General features: G+C 44.5%; 1 protein-coding gene across 1 annotated transcript; it reads left to right on the forward strand.

The window, feature by feature from the left end:
• Positions 1 to 7,955, forward strand: LOC120933585 (zona pellucida sperm-binding protein 3-like). Its single transcript, XM_040346871.1, has 8 exons — positions 1 to 516; positions 1,141 to 1,253; positions 2,107 to 2,210; positions 2,291 to 2,468; positions 2,553 to 2,673; positions 2,755 to 2,846; positions 4,819 to 4,952; positions 7,706 to 7,955. Exons 1-8 carry the CDS (start codon positions 16 to 18, stop codon positions 7,933 to 7,935), a joined length of 1,473 nt encoding a protein of 490 aa, XP_040202805.1. The 5' UTR covers positions 1 to 15; the 3' UTR covers positions 7,936 to 7,955.
• The last annotated feature ends 14,278 nt before the right edge of the window (positions 7,956 to 22,233 follow it).

Consider the following 22,233-nt stretch of genomic DNA (forward strand, 5'->3'; position numbering starts at 1 on the left):
GGTCTTGCAGGCAGGATGGGTCTAGGAGTGAGGAGCTACTGTAGTTGGCTGTTGCTTTTGGCCCTGGTTCATGGACCAGGGTTTGGATGTAGTGGGGATGGAGCCTTGGTGAGACATAGGCGCCAATCAGACTGGTGGAGGAATAACCAGCGGGTTGTACCTGGCCAGAGCCAGGGGTCTTCTAGAGGGAGTTCTGGAGGGATTTACTCAGGCACTAATGCAGTATATGGGTTTGGGGCTTCTAGAGGTGGGGCTCAGAGGGGTTCAACAGGTGGACGTTCTGGTGGGATGCTCCGCCAGCAGCCCCCGACTGTAATTTCATCTAGTTCCCCCATCAGTGTCCAGTGTGAAGAGGACCGCATGGTGGTCAGTGTCATGATGGATTTTTATGGGAATGGAAAGCTGGTGAAATCTTCTGATCTGAGCCTGGGACCCCAAGGCTGCAAGCCGAACACCCAAAGTGCTGATGAAGTTATCTTCCAGATTAGTCTCCAGGACTGTGGCAACACTGTGCAGGTAATCCTACCCCCCCCCACCCCCTTATTTTTTTATTAAACTTTATTGGCTTTAGTAAACTAAACCCTGGTTGCTATGGGTTATGGCACTTTGCAGTGTCATCTTAAGGACTGTGTAGCTGATATTCCATGTTAATAATCCTTTGTTGCTCTTCTGTGAGGTGTGTGTGTGTGTGTGTGTGTGTGTGTGTGTGTGTCTGACCTTGTTCACATGTACAGATGTCAATTACTGCTGCCATCTTGGATGTGATGTCACCATACTTGGAGCCATTACTTGGTAGTTTGGTGTCAACCTTTTACGTAGTAGCTGTATGAAGTAGCTGGGACAGCAGAGTAAATAGACCTCCCCCTCCCCTTTTATTTATTTTTTCCCTTTGTGACGGGGTCTTTAGAACCTGAAACCATTTTAAAGCGGACCTGTTGGAGTCCTCTAAATATGTAATTGCATGACTGTTCTGAGTTGCTAGCGCGTGTGTGTGTGTGTGTACCCTCCATAAGCATGATGGTTGGTTGACTAGTCTTAGATATGGGACACATCCATGGTCTTCATTTCCACACAATTGATGTGCCCCTTGTCTAACTCATGAGTAGCAATGCAGTGTCTATAATCTGATCTTATCTACAGATGATGCAAGACTGGGTGATCTATGCTACCAACTTGACCTACAGCCCAACTTCCTCCATTCCAATCATCAGAACCAACCCAGCCGTGGTTCCCATAATGTGCTACTACTACCGGTGAGTCTACACTAGGATACGAGGCATCTTTGCTGGTAAATATCTTAAGGCAAAAACATTTAAACAGGGAACAGCGCACATGTCCCAATTCAAGACCTTCCCCTTCCCATCCTGTTTTGACAAATAAATAAAACTGAGAATCTCGTCAATGACTTGCCACTGCAACAAGTGTGTCCATTGTGGTGATTGCCTCCTAGGCCTTTTTGACCACTCCAAAAAATGTTTGGGGGTTTCCCTTGGTTTCAGTCCTGTTGGTAACTAATCTGCTTATTGGGGAAAAAAAACCTGATGGGCCTTAAGCCTTCTAAGCTATCAAATGCGTGGCCTATCCACTTATCAGTTATGGGGGTCAGTGCCCCCTACTAAACTGCTGCAGACCTTCCACCACAGCCCAGAGGCTTGGCTTAAGTTTATCCTATTTTTTTTTTTCTGGTTGTATTGGCAACCCATTTGGTTATTCCAGTCTACCTTGGTGTCATTTTGGACATTTTTAATATTCCAAAAATCTACCCCCCCCCCAGCAGTGCCCTGATTACATGTTTTGTTGTCCCCTGCAAGGAGATGCTGATTGGCTCTCCTCGCCACAGTCAGAGTGAGGCGAGAAGCGCTGATTACCTGCATTCTGTGTTTACATGTGATCGGCTGCACTTCGACAGTCGATCACATGGCTCTTTACAGAGATCAGTGTCGTTCCATCTCCTAGCAACATGGGATGCCGTCGTATGTCAGTCCCAGAATGAGAGCCACAGGGTCGCACTGTCATTTGACGGTGTTTAAATGGTTAATATGGATCTCCTGAAATTATCATGATTTTTATTCTGGTTCATTACTGACACTACTGTTCTCTGTATAGGCATGCCAATGTGAGCAGCAAAGCCATTGAGCCAACGTGGGTTCCATTCAGCACCACAGTGTCCATAGAAGAGAGGCTGTCCTTTTCCTTGAGGCTAATGACTGGTGAGTTAAGCAAAGAAAATAATTGGGAGGGGGGGAGTGTTGTCTGAACTTTACAATGTAATCCCCTGTCTTGTCTATAGAGGACTGGAGTGGCCCTAGAAGTTCTCCCATCTATCAGCTTGGAGATATTCTCTACATAGAGGCCTCTGTGGACACTCAGAACCACGTTGGACTGATCCTGTATGTTGACCGATGTGTGACCACCATATCTCCTGATCCCACCTCTGCTCCTAGTTATGGCCTCATTGAAGAAAATGGGTATGGATAATTTTTTTTTCTCTGGGGGGGGGGGGTGTCATTGCCGCCATAATGACCCCACTCTTAACTGACCCTTTTCTACAGCTGTCTAGTTGATGGAATGCAAGATGACTCCTCTTCAGCCTTCATCACCCCGAGGGTTGAGCCAGACAAGCTCCAGTTCACAGTGGATGCTTTCCGATTTCTAGGAAATGATGCCTCTCTGGTGAGGACAGTTTGAATTGACTGGTAAAGATGTATGCCTTGTTAGAATTGATAACTTAATTTTAAATACTTTCCAATCCAGATCTACATAACCTGTTACCTGAGAGCTGCTGCAACCACCCAGGTCCCTGATGCCATGAACAAGGCCTGTTCCTATAGCAAAGCCACACAAAGGTGAGATGGTAACCTGAAATGGTTGCTTGTTGTTCCATGGATTATTGCACACATTTCTGTGGTACTGTACCTAGAACAATGACTCTGTGAACCAATAAGGTGGGTTTTTGAAATAAATGGGGAAATTGGCCAGCAATTGTACATATGGAGAAAAAACACCCATGGGCTAATGGTAATACCTGCTGCCAGCATATCCATATTGTACCATGCATCTGCTTTTTTGGGATAAACACCTTGGTGTTTGCACTTCCCAACAAGAGGACTGGAGCTGCCCCTCCATGCACACTGGATGTTTTTGTTCTTCCAGGAGTGGGGCCGTATCAGCCGGTCCTCAGCAGGGTCACCCACCCTGTCAACAAAGTCATCCTATCAGCAGGAGCTGCAGATCTGGATCATATTAACGGCTCCTCTCAAAGAACCAGGAGAAGGCGGGCATTGCCGCATGGTGTTGGAGTGGCGACTGCTGTCTAGCCATGGCTCCCACCAATACCGCTCTGTGTTGGAGACCCCTGCATTGGCTATCTCTTAAAACATGCAGCCATGTCTGAGCTTGGAAGTGGCAAATGCCCATTTGGACATAAACTGACTTAATCTGTTCAGGTTGTAATTGCCTATGCACTTCTTCTTTCTGGATTGGGGAAGAGGGATGGTAAAGTGCAATATATGTAAAAAAGTACAAACCTTCTGGTTGGGATGCCTACGTTTCTCTACTACTTTGTCTTGCCAATGCTTCAAGGCAACTGCAGAAGCTAATGTTTTGGGCAGACCTGTAATGTGGCCAATCAGAATTGGGCCTAGCATAAGGTTTTCTGTGTCAAAAATTAGCATACTCCAATCCACACTTACTGGGCATCATGAGCCTCACTTACAGTATTGGGCATCTAGTGGCTCACTACTCAAATCTATAATTTAAAGTCTTAGTTTTGGGTGAAAAGCTCCTGCATCCGTTACTGGACCAGTTAAGGTAGATATGTTTGCTACAACCTAGGCAAAATTGGTTGTGTAAGAATGTTGGGAACCCCCCCCCTACTAAAGCACCATTAGACCGGTTTAATTTCAGTACAACCATTTCACCAGATGTGAAGTGGGGGAGGGAAGAAATCTGCAGCAGGGATACAGATGGCAATACAAATTTGAGTGCTAGTCTTCAAACTTTGACCAATAGTGTTTTATGATCTGTGTTGGGTTTGTCTAGCGAATTCTCAGTGAATGGTATATTTTTAAGCCTTAGACCACGGTAAAACAAAATTCCCATTAGTATAAAATCGCACTAAACCCAGTTACAACATTTAAAAACTAAAAAATCATTTAGTTCCTTATGGTCATAAACGGAATCTACAATGGTGTCAAATAGCTGCTGCCCCACTGATGCCTTCAACCCAGAATTTTATAAACCTGTCACCTCAGTGGAAGTGTAGCAATTGGCCGATCTGCCAGTGAACTGCTGTGATGTGTATGCTGCTCCTAGTCCATCCTCAGATGCCACGTGATCAAAACCTTGGAGATCACATGAACACTGCTTGGTGGCCAATCTTCAGGGAAGTAGAGCATGCATGAGGCATGCCTAATAGGGCTTCAATTTGATCCAATTTACAAGTTATACTGCAGAACTCAGAACCAGGGATTGTGGGATATATAAAGCTTCTCAGAAAATATCAGGTCTCTCTGCTACAGTCAGAGGTCATGCATTAACCTGTATAGTGCCATGTCTTGAGTGTAAGTTACAAGGAATGGGGGGGGGGGGTGGCTGTATTTCCAACACATGAAACTACATGATCAATGCACTTGTGCAGGTAAGGTTTATAATTTTTTAATAAAAGCATATATTTAGTACTTGTTGCTGTAACTCAAGTGCACTACTGCATCTCGTAGGCATTGGCTCCAAGAAGTTAACAAATACTACTCTACGGCATTGGTTCACTAGAACTTCAAGTATTGCTTCTAAATATAGACTTGTCTAATTGTCTTCTAGTTGGTCTGCAGTTGAGGGCCCCAGCAGTATCTGCCAGTGTTGTGGTACAGGCACCTGCAGCAACCCTACTGGTCTGGTTTCCGGAGGAAGGGGCAGATTTGGAAGACCAAGAGGCAAGAGGGACGTCTTGGATGGTGAGTTATTAACTGGCAGCTGCTAGATTCAATGTTATGAATGTAGGTGATCTCTAGATGTCTCCTAAAGGTGATCTTCACTGAGAACATTCACAGGTAATGGAGTAACTTTTGACATGACTTTCAAATTGGTATTATGCTGTAAAGAGCTGCGCTATTTACCTAAATGACAATTTACATAATGGGCATAAGCCAAAATTAAAATGGTGAATCGCTCTTCCAAATGAAGGTTAGTGGATCTCTTGGAGTCCTCTCGTGATGCCAATGATTCACAAATCCCTCCACATTGCATGCTTGCCAGATGGCAAGTGGTGATGGCTCTCATCTGGGAAAGGCCTCTCCTATGATGGAGCAGGACAGATGGTCTAGGTCCTTGAGCCAGATCCGAAGAAGCCAATCGCATTCAATGAGGGGGACTCAAAGTTGCCCCAGAAAGGAGCCTCTCCATAATATTGCACACTTAATAAAAATAAGGTAATGCACTTGCTCGTAAGAGCATAGAAGGCCGGCTATAGTATAAACGCCCATCCTTCTGTGATCCTAGCAGTGCAGTGAGATCAGCATGTACCTCCTACCGACGTGTTTTGTCACAAATTGACGTCCTGGGGTACGGATGGTGTGCTGACTCGCCACATTAAATTCCATATGGAACCAAAGCCCCACCTTGGGCGGGTAGAACCGAAATTTGGCATAATGAGGGAGGGGAGAGAAACTAACCTATCATTTTGTAATGTGCTATGAATAACATTTTTAAGAGTCTCTAATTGCCAATCATAAGGAGACAACTTTGGTATAAAACAAGGACCTAATACCCCCCCCCCCCCCCGGTTTTTCTATTGAGCAAAAACTGTATAAACATACAGACTAAACTTGGACTCCAATGAGAACAAAATTGGAGAAACCATTATACAAGATCATACTAAATGGAAATCCTCGTAAAAGGACCCAACAGTCACTAGTACAGTAAGAACACTATTGGCAAACCACTACTGCCACCAGTGGTTGGCAAACAAAACCACACCCAAACCAATAATATTGGGTGCATAATGACCATATTAAGATGGTATCAGTGTGTGTGTGTGTGTGTGTGTGTGTGTGTGTATACACAATAGCATTCAAAATGGCAATACTGTCATCCTGGCAAGTACTAAATTGAGGGGGGGGGGGGTAGGAGATTATTCTAATCCAATCGGGGTATCACTGTGGTCTCACAGGGTAAAGTGACCCCCCCCAATGGTCAACATCAAATGTAAAATTGATACTTAGGTTGAGGGCTAAATGACCCAACATTATCAACCACTAGATATTAAAACCAATGGCATCATTGAAAAGGTATTGAACAATCAAAGGAATGTGGGTGTTTGGTTTAAAAAAAATAAAAAATAAGTAACAAATTGAACATTACCTGCCATCTGAACTTCACGCTAAGTTTATTGGCACAAGTGATTAAATTCTCTACTCGGTAATTGTCAGGCATTTACAACATTCAAACCATATGATTTTTAACCCTATGGATCCATGACACTTCTAATCTGGAGATTTCCCTTACCAGAGAACTGCCCCCCCCCCCCCCAATGGGGGCTACATTTATCTATTCCAAACAGACTGTTAGGCTTATGTACCAATAAGTAGTGTTTGGATACAGAGTGGTGATTAAAAACTTTTAAAATGTCAGTTGAGTCGCCCATATAATGGATGTTTAGTTTGGCCCACATATTGTAGCCCACAAAGGCACTGAATAAAATAAACCACTCCTGTTGAGCATGTAATGAAGGGTTTAATTTCAAACTCCACTGATGTACTTGTGGAGATGAATTTGGGGTTTCTTCTAGTTGTACCCCCGCTAGGGGCATCTCCTACATTAAAGGCCTGTAAGACAGGGGTAGGCAGCCTTGGCCCTCCAGCTGTGGTGAACTACAAATCCCATCATGCCTGTGTCAGGGTCTTGCAATATCTCATGGGACTTGTAGTTTTACCACAGCTGGAGGGCCAAGGTTGCCTACCCCTGCTATAAGGCTTTGGAAGAAGCTAGCTTTTCTGATATGGAGGGGAATTGAAACCATTGGGTGCCAATCTGATTATTTTTTTTATTATTTTTTTTTATTTAAGGGAGGGAGCTCCCCTATAGATCACTTGAGTTTTTTTTGGGCAAAACGGTGTTCACAGAAAAGGTGGTAATAAATGGGAGCTGCATTATTCCTTTTGCTTTAGGTGAATCCTCCAGATTTGGGTGATCTGATTGTGAGTGGTGCACAGGGATTGATTAAAATAACCCTTTTCACGAAACCTCTCTAGGATGGGTATCTGCTTGGATCAAATGCTGAAGGCTATTTTGCTGTAATGTCCTAGATTAGAGGTCCCCACCCAACCAGGGGCCTGAAGGTTCTAGTTAAGCCTCTGTGGCTGATCATCTTTCACTAGGACCAGTGGAAGGTCTAAAACCTGGCTGGAAAGTCTAGAATCCTGATGGCTTTATATTGCGTGTCACCAAAGGAAACTTTCCCACTGTCACTTCTATCCTAACTGGAATAGGGGAAAAATCTCCAACGGCTCATACCACAACCTATGAAGTTAACCATTTAGTTTCATCCCAATTCTGTTCAATATTGACTGAAGAACAATTTTTGGATTTGAGGGTCTTTAAATGGGTGCTAACTTCTGGACACTTGTGTAAAAGCTATATTGACTGCAAGCTCTTAAACTGCAGGGAATTGTACAGAAATGTCTATTGACCTCTCACTTTTATTGTTAAGAACCCCACACAGAAGAGGGACAAACTGTGACCACTCTGGGACCTCTGCTTGTGATTGGATCTTCACAAAGGGATGTTGCGGCTGCAGTGACGAGGGAAGAGTCTGCCCCTGCGGAGCTCTGGGTGTTGGTGGCTGTCGGATGTCTTAGTCTTCTTGTTGTCATGGTGTGTGCAGTGTTCATTGGGAAATCTCTGAAAAAGCCACAGTATGTGCTGTCTGTGGAAAAATAAAAATACATTTAATCATCGTCTATTTCAGGCTTGCAAGCTCATCGCATTAAAATGAAATCAATAGACTTCTTACTATTGGTATGAATGTATTTTTTTCCTAGCTTTGTCTGACATGCTCAAAAGGTGTATATACCTGGCTCCATCGGCATCTTTTGCCCAAAGATACCGTTAATAGTAGTAGACAACCCACAGAAAAATATCAATGGAGTTTAGGGCATCTCCATAACATGTGTATTAAATTAGCCAGGCGTCTATTACATCTAGGGCATAGGGTTGAGTGGCTACGCTTCCATTTAAATGGCTTCTCAGGTATATGTTCTATGTTGGCTTTTGCATAGGGGATGAAGAGACCATGGGGACTGCTGACGGTACAGCTGCCCATTGGTTATCTGATAGACCCCAAGTCTCGTACCCAATGTGTCCTTGATGGCAGATTTTTTTTTTTAACTTATTATAAAGTATACCGTATTGTGAAATGAGACCATGTTTGGTATTCCTTTTTATCCAGTAGTGATATATTTAGGGATTGTCCCGATGTTCATTGCATGTAAGCTTGACTCAAACATCGGTCGTGCCAGCCACAGAGTGCCCTATAATGCACTGTGAAATCGCAGTGCATTGACAGCTGCTGATTGGCAAAAGCGTGCATGCTTTGGCCCATCACAGCGTGATGTGGTTTTTGTGAGCCATGATTGGCCAATGGCAGGGTGCCTTTGGCCAATCTTGGCTCGGGTACGAAGTCCACACCCCACACTAAGGCTCACTACAATACATCAAAGCCGTGAGCAAGTTTAAATAGATTTATTTTTTTTTGCTTTTTAGAAATGTAATTTTGCTGCGGCACAGTGCAACACAAGATGGATGCCCCACAGCCAGACTAACCCCCCCCCCCCCCCCCCCCCCCGGGCACGATATTTAAAGAAATATTTAATTTCTGTTTCACTTTGAGCATTATTAAAATCGCTGCTCCTGGAGCAAATAAAATGAATTTTTAAAACGTATTTTTTTGCATGTTCCCAAACACTAGATGGCAATAACTTGCATATAAGGCTTTAAAATTGGCACTTTTTTTTTTTCTTTTCCATGTTCGTGTCCCATAGGGTTTGCATGTTCGCAAAAAAAATTTTTGCAGTGTTCTTGTGCGACCGGAATAGGGGGTGTTTGTCCCATCCCTAGTAATATTTATAGATTTAAAGTTAATGGGAATGTGCCTGCACCTGTATGGCATGTCTGAGACCTAAACATTTAAAGAATCTTTTGTATGGGGGTTCCATGTTTAGTACAATTTTTTTTTTTTTCTGAAATGATTGTACTATATACCTCCCTTAGTCTTGCACAAATCAGACCCTTCCAATTTCATTAATTCCCCATAACTGTCATCCCATATTGGCAGGGCCAGCCCTACCATGGGTGGGTCCCCTAGCGGCACTTTCAGAGGGGGGGTGGCAAACTGATGCTCAAGAGCAGTGGCAGAACTGCCGTTAACCAGCCCGTTATGCTGCTCCACTGCGTATCCCACTGTGAGAAGGGAGCCCTGCGCAGAGGTAACAGGAGCATGTGGGCAGAACACTCACTGCCCAGGGGGAGCAGGTGAGTGGGCTTGCGGGCAGATGGGTGGGGGCGCAGAGATGACATCTCACCGCCTGCCCTGCATCACTGCAGTTCTGCCCTCATTGTGCAGTCGCGGGCAGAAGAGCGATTACATCTCCCTGCTGCCTGACTTCACTCTGGGACACAGCTGGTGGAAAGTGACAATCCGCAACGTGCGGCAGGTAATATTGTAGCAAATGACAATCCGCAACATGTGGCAAGCAGAGGCGGCATCAGATTAGATGCTGGTGTCTTTGGGGCGATCTTTGGGTCAGGCAGTTTATCAAGACCCTGGGTTTGGCACACATTTTCCTTGTGGATAAAGTACGTAAAAGTCGCCTGCCTCAGACAGTGCTTGGCATCAGGAAGAGGTCCCAGACAAGTACGGACACACCATTCATACTGGAACCCCATTTCCACTTGGGTGTGGCCAGGCTGAATTCGGCCCCTAGAGCAGGGCTGTCAAACTCCATTTGTTGCGGCTTGCATCAGCATTATGATTGCCCTCAAAAGGGCGGTTGTATCTGTAAAATTAGATGTCCAGCACATCCCCCCCCTCCCCTTACATTAGATGTCAAGAGCCACCCCACCATCAGAAGTTGAGGACCAGAGGAGGGCTGGAGCTCTCCTGCAGCTGCAGGAGAGGTGTGAGGGCCATATTCGGCCCGCGGGCCTTGTGTTTGAAACCTGTGCCCTAGAGAAATGCTGTTGGCACACCTGAGACCTATAGCTACTACTGCTGTCAGTACTACCCTGAAATCTAGGTATTAAGAGAATCAGGACAAATGTGTGATGGAGGGGCAGCAGGACGGTGAGGTGTCTGTACCCACTGTACAGTTCCTTAACTTGGCTGTGAATTGGTGCCAGGAAATGGACACAAGGCCCTTTTAGTGGTAAATGAACTGAATGGAGGTTTACTAAAACTAGTGCACACAATCTGGTGCAGCTGTGTATAGTAACCAACCAGCTTGCAGGTTGTCAAAGACTCAATTGAACATGCTTAGGTTAGAAGCTGTTTATGCACAGTTTCACCAGTTTTGGTAAATCTCCCCCAATGTATTGGTACACATTTGAGTAAGGCCCGGTTCACACTGGTGCGACATGTGCTCCGACTTTGAGAGCGCATGACCTATAAAATCAATGTTTCCCTATGAGAGCCGTCTTAACTGGTCTGACTTTTGAAAAGGTTCCTGAACTACTTTGGTTTGACTTGGGTCGATTTCAGCCCATTGCATTTAATGGAAGTTGGATCACCATCTTAACTGATCCAACTTGTGACATGTAACGTGTTTAGAGGCAATGTAAAATGTATTGGAAAAAATGGGGGGTATCCCCCCAATCCATACCAGACCCTTTACACAAGCCTGGCAGGCCAAAAAAGGGGGGCCCAATGTGAATGAGTAGGGGGTATATAGTACACCTACCCAGTCACTCCAAAAAAGTATAAGAAAAACGGGAGACAGTTTCTGACAACTCAGAGAAAGGACCAGAGGTGAATATGGACTTTAATTTGGTAGCCACCAGTAGACCCAAATGAAAAAGAGAGCACTCAATAGAATAAAAATATAATTAATTATATAATCATGGAAAAAATATTATGTAAGAACAGACATAGAAAACAATTATTCCAATGTACGGTATATACATGGTATTGTTCCAAATACATGTGTCCTAAGGGAACATAAGAGAACCTGAGGTTATACCCATAGATATGATGGACGCTGTGGTAGATCTATAGAGAAGGTCCTACATATTGGGGCAAACATCGAGGAAATCAGATTAGAGGGATCGCTATGCGTTTCACTTTGCAACTTCCTCAGGAGATCCTATTTTTATCAGATTGCAGTTGAGAAACGGGCGTGGCCTGGCGAGCAGCGTGGATGGACGCTAAGTAAAGGAGCTCCGGTCCTAGTGTTGGAACAGGCACTGCAAAAACCGTCTTTCCTGCGGAATATGAGCACACGCATCAAGAAGGGGACCCCTAACAGGCAACTAAGGTCGATGGGCACCCCAAAAGGGAAAACCAACCCGGCTAGCCTGAACAAATACCGCTTCAGTAACAACCACCTGAAAGCCAAGATGGCGCTGGATCATGATCCGGAGAGACGTGAGGACATGGAGGACGACGAGGTCTCTTTACCTGCCTCAGAAGACTCTATCAGAGACAGCGCGCCTCCCGATTGTCCCCTAAATTATGCCACCATGATGGAGATCGCAGCAGATATAAAGAACTCGTTCTCCGTCGCCATAACGGATATCAAAACTGAGCTACTTAGGCTATCAGAACAAATGGCGGTCACTGAACGTGCAGGCAAGAGACGGGACCGTGCTCTCACGAGGCTGGATGACATCGCTGAAGTCCATTCACAGCACCTGATAGATGCCAACCGCCAAATCGAGGATTTGGACAACAGAGGCCGCAGACACAATATCAGGGTAAGAGGAGTACCGGAGTCGATAACCCCAGAGCAAATCAGGCCTGCACTAGCATCCATCTTTAATGGCCTACTAGACAGACCTGAAGCCTCGCCTATAGACTTCGACAGAGCGCACCGAGCACTGAGACCAAGAGCGCCAGATAATACCCCCCCGAGGGATATAATTTGCTGTTTACCGAATTACCCGCTAAAGGAAGAAATCTTGCAAAAGGCCAGAGCAAGTGACGACATCACATACAACGAGGCTAACATCCAACTTTTCCAGGATTTGTCGCCGATCACGCTCAAAAACAGAAGAGCCCTAAAGCCTTTACTAGAAATCCTGAAGTCCAAAGGAATCAGCTATAGATGGAAATTTCCATTTGCCCTACAAGCCGCATTCAACGGTAAACAACATCTACTCAGGATCCCAGACGAGCTGCGACAATTTTGCGAGAGCCTCCAAATAGCTCCAGTGGAACTCCCGGAGTGGTACGCAGAATTCTTGATACCTCCAGCCTTCATACACCAGCCACTCCAACACGACCCATCACCGACCAAGTCTCCCTATCAAGCCGGCAAATACAAAAGAAGCTCCTACAGAGGAAACCAAGCCTCACCCGCAGCCAAACCTCCCAGACCTAGGGAACACAGATAAGATGCCGATTCCCCGATATGGCACACACTGAAAGACACCTGCAAAGCGGTAAATATATTTATACTTCCCCCCACCTTGCTCCCACTATCCATTTTCTACTCACCTCTTCCATGCGGTACTCTCCTTATCCCCCCGCAAACCTCCTGTCAACAACTGGTCGTACGTTTCTCCAACGCGCACTACCGCCGCCACCGAGATGTGTTTCTCCCTTATTTATGAAACAAACATGTTAGCCATCGGAACACACCTTATAGACTTGTTGGTCTTCCCTGCGGTCACTACCTGATGAACTCTGCCCCGCATCGAGTCTCAGATCGGTCTCACTATTTGAGTTGTCCCACACGGAACCCCCCACACCTAAAGGACTGTATCAGCAACTTTTTTTTTTTTTTTTGAAGGGAACTTGCCCGCAGCGACCACAGCATGAAACGGAACAACCCTGGCTCAATGACAGAGACAAATACTCCGACTGCTTATCCTATTACAACCAACTTCCAGTACATTGGTAACCAAACTCCATCTACCCCTCCCCCCTTTGATTTTCTTTTAAATTTCTCTCTCTTTTTAATTTTTATTTTTATTTTTTCTTTTATTTTTACTTTATTATCTTTACTCCACCAATTTTATTATAAATGTCTATCGTGTTTGTGGTATATAAATGCTTAGATAACAAGCCTTGATAGGTACGGGTGACGGGAGAAGGGAACACCCCTAGGTTCTACCTACAGGATCCTAGGCTATAGATCAGGGGGGATGGAGACCTTCTGGCTGGTATGCATGCTCACTAGCCACGGGAGGGAAGAGACAAGATGGGCGACTCTAATAAGATCCGTAGAGACAGCCTTCATACTGATCCTACGTCTCTGCGTGGCCACAGAACCAGACGTAGGACACGGGATCCACACTTGATCTCACTTATCAAGACTCAACATGCATAGCTCCTGACCTGCACACACGTGGGACCCCTAACCACAGTAGAGGACCAAATAGCACTACATACTATGTAAAATGAAAACCCATCTCCCTTAAGTGATCCATGCATAGCTGATACACAGAAGACCTACCAGTCACCAAACACGTGGGAATATGTATTACAGTCTACAAATAGCTGGCATTACCGGACCCTTCCTAGTCCAACTTTCAAAAAAAACCACCACAACATCGTAAACACTAACAATATCTGGTAAATGGAGGCTGTAACACGCTCGTTACATATGGGACACTATGGGCTCACGGATGGGTATCATTGCACGAACACCTTCTTTTTCACCACTATTTATTTTATTTTAAGTTCAATTTTCACTTTGACTCCACTACATTGCCCCACCTACAAGGAGACTACTGGGGAGTAATACTAACGCAAACTGATATACCCCTTTGAGCAGGACGAACAAAATGCACCTCTCACCATCATCCTGTTGTTGATACAGGAGACTATAGTTCGCCTCGTACGGCCAGTGTTTATAAAGCTAAACCTCTATTTGGGGAAGGCATTAAGGACTAATATAAGCACACTTGGGGATGGACTTCCCCCGACGCATTTTCACCCAGGACAGAAAAAAGGAGATACATGAAGACCGCAGGGAATCACAACTTGGGATTATTTACACAAAGGGGAAACTTAAACACAGGCTATGAGACTGTTACAATTAATAACATACTCGCTAGGAAAAACTACTAATAGAAGCTCTTACAGGAACTTAAAGGGCTGTTAGACATATCCCTACATCCAATATTGGGCATATGTTGAGAAATACCGCGACCACATGACATCATTACTAAAAAGACTTTATGTTACTGTTTATGTTATGGCATTATTGTTTATGTTCATTGCCAAGTTTTCAAGCTCTCAAATGAATGTCTCCAAACCCCACACTGATGTCATAGGACCAGGCAGGTCTATTAATATCAGCACCATCACCATGACATACCATGTTAGGTACCGCTTAATGCCACTCAAGCGTGACGGACGTCACGATGCTCAGTGTGTGCCACACAAATCAAACTATGCTCATAAAAGACGGTTATGTTACAAGTTAAATATTCTTAATACTCCACAATCCTGTTCCAACCCCGGACCATACTGATATTGACCTATAATCGCAATAGTGCATGTCAGTACATTCCTAATTTCCTTCTTTCAATAGGCAACAACCTTCTCCATCCACGAGAAGCCTCCCACGCAACCACCAGAGTCAACTATTGACATCCCTGTTCTCTGTTAACAGGGGTGTTTACAGGCCCTATCCTACGGGATTTTAAAAGGGCCAAGACTCACGCGAAGCATCTGTCTCCTACCCACACAGACCTCTCCAATTCTCCCCCGTCCCCACCACCTATTTACCTCTCCCCTACTACACCTCAACTACATTGTCCTCCCCCCTCTCTCACTACCCCCACCCTTCCCCCTTTTTGCCATTTTCCTACCCCCCCTTCCTACACCCATTCCCCTCCCTAATCATCATTCACCTCAAATATGGCCTACTCATTCCTAGGCAAATCTCCCACACTAATCTCACACAACATCAACGGGCTTAACATTCCCGAAAAACGCTCTAAATTTCTAAAAGAAATCAGGAGAACCAAACCTCTACTAATATACCTTCAAGAAACCCACTTCAAGGGTCAAAACATTCCCAAGATAACAGATAACCTCTACTCAGTAGCATACCATGCAACCAACCTTAATGCTAAAACGAAAGGAGTTTCAATATTGATCAATAAGAACGCCCCTCTCGTTATCAAACATACCTTGTTAGACCAAGATGGAAGATATCTCTTCCTGAAAGGCACTTGGGAGGGCACTCCTGTTACACTAGCTAACGTGTACTTTCCAAACAAAAACCACACAACCTTTTGCAGGACGATCATCACACAGTTGAAAAACTTTGCAGAAGGCTGTATAATCCTAGGGGGTGACTTCAATGTCCCACTCTGCCCCTTACAAGACACCTCCACAGGCCATACCCACGTTACCTACAGAATTCTAAAAAAACTCAAAGCCCAACTACAATCACTATCCCTGGTAGATTCTTGGAGAACACTACACCCTACAGAAAAAGACTTCTCTTATTACTCAGCTCCCCACAAAAGGTACTCGAGGCTGGACTTAATATTTATTACACAACGAGATTTGCCCAAATTAACCAGGGCAGAAATAGGCATCATCTCCCTTTCAGATCACGCCCCAGTAGCACTCTCAGTCAATTTCGGGTTACCTAGAAGCACCAAATTTAATTGGAGACTGAATGCGGCTTTGCTGACAGATCAAACGATACAGGACCACATTCACTCCTCCATAAAAACCTACTTTGACATGAACATAGACTCAGACACAAACCCGATAAACAACTGGGAAGCACATAAGACAGTTATCAGGGGAGACCTTATCAAATGGGGGGCAATACGGAAAAAAGAAAGGGACAAGGAGATCACCTCACTTTCCAATAAAATAGCACAACTAGAACTACAACACAAGAAAAACTTATCATCCCAGGTAGAAGAAGAACTTGCTGACAAAAGAAAAGCCCTGACCCAACTACTTAATCTACAGACACAAAAAGCACTCCTATTTAAGAAAAACATTTTTTATGAGCACGGCGACAAAAGCGGCAAGTACCTTTCTAGAGCATTAAAAGATACAGCGGCCTCGAACTGCGTGCAAGCCATTAGAAATAAACAAGGGAATCTCGAACATGACCCAGAGCGTATAGCATCACTTTTCCACGACTTTTATTCAAAGCTATACAACCTCCCTCCACAACACAAACCTGCCAACACGACATCCACCAGAGAAGTAACTATTAAAGAATTTCTGACAGAAAGTAAACTACCATCCATACGGGAAGAAGACATAGGACCTTTAGAGACCCCGATAACTTTAACAGAAATACAAGAAGCCGTTAAATCATTAAAAGAGAGCAAAAGCCCAGGCCCTGACGGATTCACGTCGCAATATTACAAAACTTATATACAATTATTATCAACCCCCCTAATTAAAGCACTAAACTATCTAGCCAAAAACAACCACGATTCGGCCTCCTTACTCACAGCACATATCGCCATTATACCAAAACCAGACAAAGACCACACAGATTGCGCAAACTTCAGACCAATCTCGTTACTGAACGTAGATATCAAGCTCCTAGCGAAGATACTAGCAAATAGACTGAAGCCACTCCTTGCCCAAGTAATAGGACCAGAGCAAGTGGGATTCATGCCGGGCCGAGAAGCGAGAGACAACATCGCCAAAGCCCTGAGCATGATTTACTATGCCAGGCAGTCAAAGATCAGAGGCCTTCTCCTATCAACCGATGCGGAGAAGGCCTTTGATAGGGTCTCTTGGGACTATATATTAGCCACATGCGCACATATAGGTCTGGGAAATAGTATGCTCAGTTGGATTGGTGCTCTCTACAAAAACCCAAGGGCCCTAATAAAAGTCAATAACACTTTCTCTGATCCCATTGACATCAGAAACGGCACACGCCAGGGATGTCCCCTATCCCCACTATTATTCATCCTTTCATTAGAACCCCTAATTAGAATGATAAATTCCTCCCCAGACGTCAGGGGGTTTAAAGTACAAGATAGAGAATACAAGGTTGCCGCATACGCGGATGACTTGTTGTTCTTTGTTTCCAAGCCGCACATATCCATGCCCAACATCCTAAAAATATTCAACATATTCGGATACGTATCCAACTTCAAGATCAACAACAGCAAATCTGAAGCACTTAACTTGACCCTTGACAGTACAGAATATGACTTACTAAAATCCAACCATAGCTTTAAATGGGAACAAAAGAATCTCAAATACCTGGGAATAAGACTAACCCCCACGACTAATGAACTATACTCTGCCAACTTCTCTCCACTCCTACAATCCATCACAAAAGACCTACAGAGATGGTCCCCTAAACTCTTCAGCTGGTTTGGCAGAGCCTCCATCCTAAATATGACGATTTTGCCAAGACTACTGTATTACTTTAACGCCCTACCCATCAAACTACCAACATCCTTCTTCACAAAGCTACGTAGTGCCCAATTGAAATTTCTCTGGGCAGGCAAGAAACCAAGACTTAGCTTTGCCCAACTCACACAACCCAAACAAAATGGAGGAATCGGTCTTCCAGATTTCAAGAAATACTATATGGCTGCACATATAACCAGACTTATAGACTGGCACTGCCACCAATCAACCAAAGATTGGGTACAATTAGAAACACCTCAACACACCAAAACAATCGCCTACCACCCCTGGACCAACAATTCCAAATCTAAAAACAATTCATCACACCCGCTAATAGATGCAACATTATCGGTGTGGCACAACATTGCTTCAACACACAACCTGGCTTCGATACCAGGCCCCCTAACTCCAATTACCGACAATCCAGATTTCCCACCAGGCCAAAATATACACTTCCCAAAATCAATACTACCAACAGGGAAACTTTTAGCTACACATTGTCTTTCTGACAATAAAATGAAAACCCTTGAAACTCTGAAAACAGAATTAGGCAGATCATTCCCCGGATTCTGGTTTTACTTTCAAACCCAGAATTTTCTGATAAACAGCAAACACAAATTGGCATATAAAAAGAAACTCACCCAACTAGAGCAAATTTGTCTGTCAGGCACCCAGATACTAAAAACAACCTCAATGGCTTATTCCTGGCTCCTTCAAACAAATGACCATTTACTAAACAAACATAAAGACCAATGGGAAAAAGAACTTAATACCATACTAAGTGACGAACAATGGAGAAGAGCCAATATTTTCGCACACAAGTGCTCATTAAGCACAAGATACCAAGAAATCTCCTATAAAGTTCTTACCCAGTGGTACGTCACTCCCTCAAAAATCAAAAAATGGTTTCCCTTGACCTCAGACAAATGTTGGCGTTGCAAAAGCGAGACCGGCACATTTTTACACATCTGGTGGTCATGCCCCCCAATAGCCAGTTTCTGGGCCCAAGTCATCAGATTAATCAAACTAATCACAGACACAAGTATCCACTTAGATGCTGCTGCATGCCTTATTCATGCCAACCACCTCCCGATCAGTTCCTACAAAAAATCCCTGACTAGACACCTGCTAACGGCAGCAAAAACTTTAATACCCCTACACTGGAAATCCACTAAATGTCCATCAATAAAAAACTGGCTAGATAGAGTACATCTTATGCACAAAATGGACGAGCTAACTGCCATGAAAAGAGAAAACACAAACAACTACCATAAAACCTGGCAACCCTGGGTGATATTCCTGTTTACCAATGATTACCAACTATTGAACACCTGAATCCAAAGAATGTTATTCTGTTATCTATCCTACCTTAGGCACTCTCACCTGTATTGGAATTTATGAAAATAATGTTATATCTCCATAATAAACCAACCTATCCCCCAAAAAACAAAATACAACCGAGTTGTATACTCAACTTTCCTCCCTTAGTATCACCTTCCCCTCCCCCCACTACATCAATCCCGCCCCTGTAACCTCAACCCACTCCCACCCCCCTTCCATCTACCTACTACCCCCCCCCCCACCCCCCCCTCCTCCTCTACCATCTTCCGCAACTTTCCGATCCTCATAAGCCCGAACAATGTTATGCTTCACAAAATGTCCATGACACCTTTAATTACTACAATCATTGTGTTGTTTTGTTTTATTTTTCTTGTTCTCCATCAATGCAGAATGTAATTTGCAATCTGTAATATGTGATCTGTATTCCATAATCTTTATTGTAACCTATGGACCAAATGTTAAATACTCTGTACGATGTACCACATTTGTGCAACATTTTCATTAATAAACGATTATTGTGAAAAAAAAAAAAAGAGAAACATGGAACGCCAAGCCCAAAGCCACCGGGGGAGACGAAGGAACAGTGCACAGGTAGCCCCAATGTAAGAGTGCATCAGGTATGTTTCAGCCAGAAAAGGGAGCTTGCCATTCAGTGAGAGCATACGCCCTGTGTGTAATGCACTCTACTAATATTTGTGCCGATCCTGACTGTAATCGAGCCTCCCGAATCAGGTAAAGACAGGTTTCTGACAACTCCTTTATTAAAAATTTGATGTCCCCCCGTGGTAGCTCCAACGTCGTTTACGATGTCCGCAGACCCAATTAAAAAAAAAAAGAAACACTCCTACCCTGACAGGTTCCCGCCCCTGTGACAGTTCTTATATAGCTATTGGGCATGGCCAAGCAGTGATGTCAACCGGAGACCCCACCCCATGTGACAGCACTGCCCGGGCATGATGGGTTAGTGATGTCACAAGGGACGGGGTCTTTGGATGACATCACCACACCCCATACTATATAAGAATTGTCAGACAACGGAGCTGTCAAAACATTGGGAGACTTTGTTGTTTTTTGGGGGGGGTTTTGTGTCGGCGACAGTTATCGTGATTAACGTTGGAGCTACCATGGGGGACATTATTAATTTTTAATGAAGGACTTGTCAGACTGTCTCCTGTGTTTTTTTTTTTTTTTTTTTTTTTACACTAAACTGTTTTTTTTTGGATGAATGGGTAGGAGTACTATGTAGCCCATACTCATTCATATAGGGGGGTTGGAATCTAAGGGCCCCCTTGTTAAATGGGGCTTCCAGATTCTGATAAGCCTTCTGCCTGCAGACCCCCACAGTCCAGATTTGTGTCAAAGAGGCCCTTGTCCCCATCAACATGGGGACAAAGTTCTTTGGGGTGGGGGGCAGAGCCCCCCATGTTGAGGGCATGTGGCCTGGCATGTTTCAGGGGGTGCCTGCCAGGCTGTATGCTCAGATAAGGGTTTGGTATAGATTTTGGGGACTCAACTATTTTAAATATTAGTGTAGGGTTCCCCTTAAAATCCATACCAGACCTAAGGGTGTGCTCATTATGAGGGGCTCCCGCCATCCACATGAAATCTTTCTAGCACTGCAGACCTAGGTTGTCCATTTTCAGGGGCTTCCATCATTATTTCCCTGAGTTCCCAGATTTTCCCAACATAAGGGGCTCTCACCATTCCTGTGCTGAGTTCCCAGGTATTCACAGCTGCTGTGCCCATTATGAGAGGCTCCCACCATTCTTGTGTGGAGTTCCAGGCCTGAGCAGTCTGAACACTTGTGCCCATTATATGGGGTTCATGCCTCTTCTGTGCTGAATTCCCAGGTCTGCACACCTGTTGTGTCCATTATAAGGAGCTCCTGCCATCCACATGAAGTATTTCTGTCTCTACAGATCTATGTTGTCCATTTTCAGGGGTTTCCATTATCTTTGCACTGAGTTCTTAGGTCTGCACACCTGTTTTGGACATTATAAGAGGTTCCCACCATCCTTGTGCTGAGTTCCCAGGTAGTCACAGCTGCTGAGGGGCTCCCACCATTCCTGTGCTGAGTTCCAGGTCTAATCAATGGTTGTGTCCAGGATGAGGGGCTCTGACAATTCCTGCACTGGGTTCCCAGGTCTGCACACCTGTTGTGCCCGTTATGAGGGGCTTCCACCATTCCTGTGCCAAGTACCAAGGTATTCACAGCCACTCTTCCCATTATGAAGGGCTCCCACCATTCAGGTCTGAGCAGTCTGGACACTTGTTGTGCCATTACAAGGGATTCCCACCACTCCTGTGCTGAGTTCCTGGGTCTGAACACCTGTTGTGCCAATTATAAGGGGCTCCAACCATCCATGTGCAGAGTTTCTGGCTCTGCTGAGCTATATTGTCCATTATCAGAGGCTCCCACCATCCCTGAACTGACTTCCTAGGTCTACTGAGCTGCTGGGTCCATCATGAGGGGCTCCCACCATCCTTGCATTGACTTCCCAGGTCTTCACAGCTGCTGAGTCCATTATGAGGGGCTTTCACCATCCCTGCTGAGATTTTGTATTATGGACAAAGTAACTGGAGGAGCTAGTACACACACATGTTAGCAGGGATGAGCAACATTTCCAAGTGAACAGGAACAAAGTTGGAAACTATGGACTCTGATCTCACTGTTGGAGCGCCGAGAACATAAAAAAAAAAAAACAGGACAAACTCAGCCTACCAGTCTCCACTGTGACTAAAATATCAGTTTTTGGTGGACTGACTTTTTAAGGGTGACAATCAATAGGACCTTGCAGGAGAACAAGATCTAAGCAGATCCCAGAGATATAGGAGAGTTTACAAACCCAATCCTGCCAACAACATCGCTGGATGAAAGTCACTAGGACTAGCAAATGATCACCATTTGCATTAAACACGCCCCCAAATATAAAAATGCGCCCTGAAATATATCGCCCCCTATGGTATAAGCTACACTGGTGGTATTCAGTAGCATCTTGAAGCTTTCAATTGCACATGATTGAAACATTGATCAGTCATGTGAGATTATGCTAATGTATGTTGGTTGTATAGATAGAGTACTCCATGGAGAGACATTTGTATCATCAGTTTTTTGATCACTTGCTACTCCTAGTGATTAATCCATAACAAATATAGTAGTGGGACTAAGCTACTGAAATTCTCCTGTGTAGCTCCACTCCAATGAGGTGGCTGTCAGCAAGTGGTTAACTGTCTCAGCATCAAGAGATCAACCATGTTTTTTTGAGGAAGCCATTTGGGTGTGGTGATGAATTGCCCCAGCTGGGGGTATTAGTGACTGG

The sequence above is a fragment of the Rana temporaria genome, chromosome 3, assembly GCF_905171775.1.
Source record: "Rana temporaria chromosome 3, aRanTem1.1, whole genome shotgun sequence".
Taxonomy (NCBI): Eukaryota; Metazoa; Chordata; class Amphibia; order Anura; family Ranidae; genus Rana; species Rana temporaria.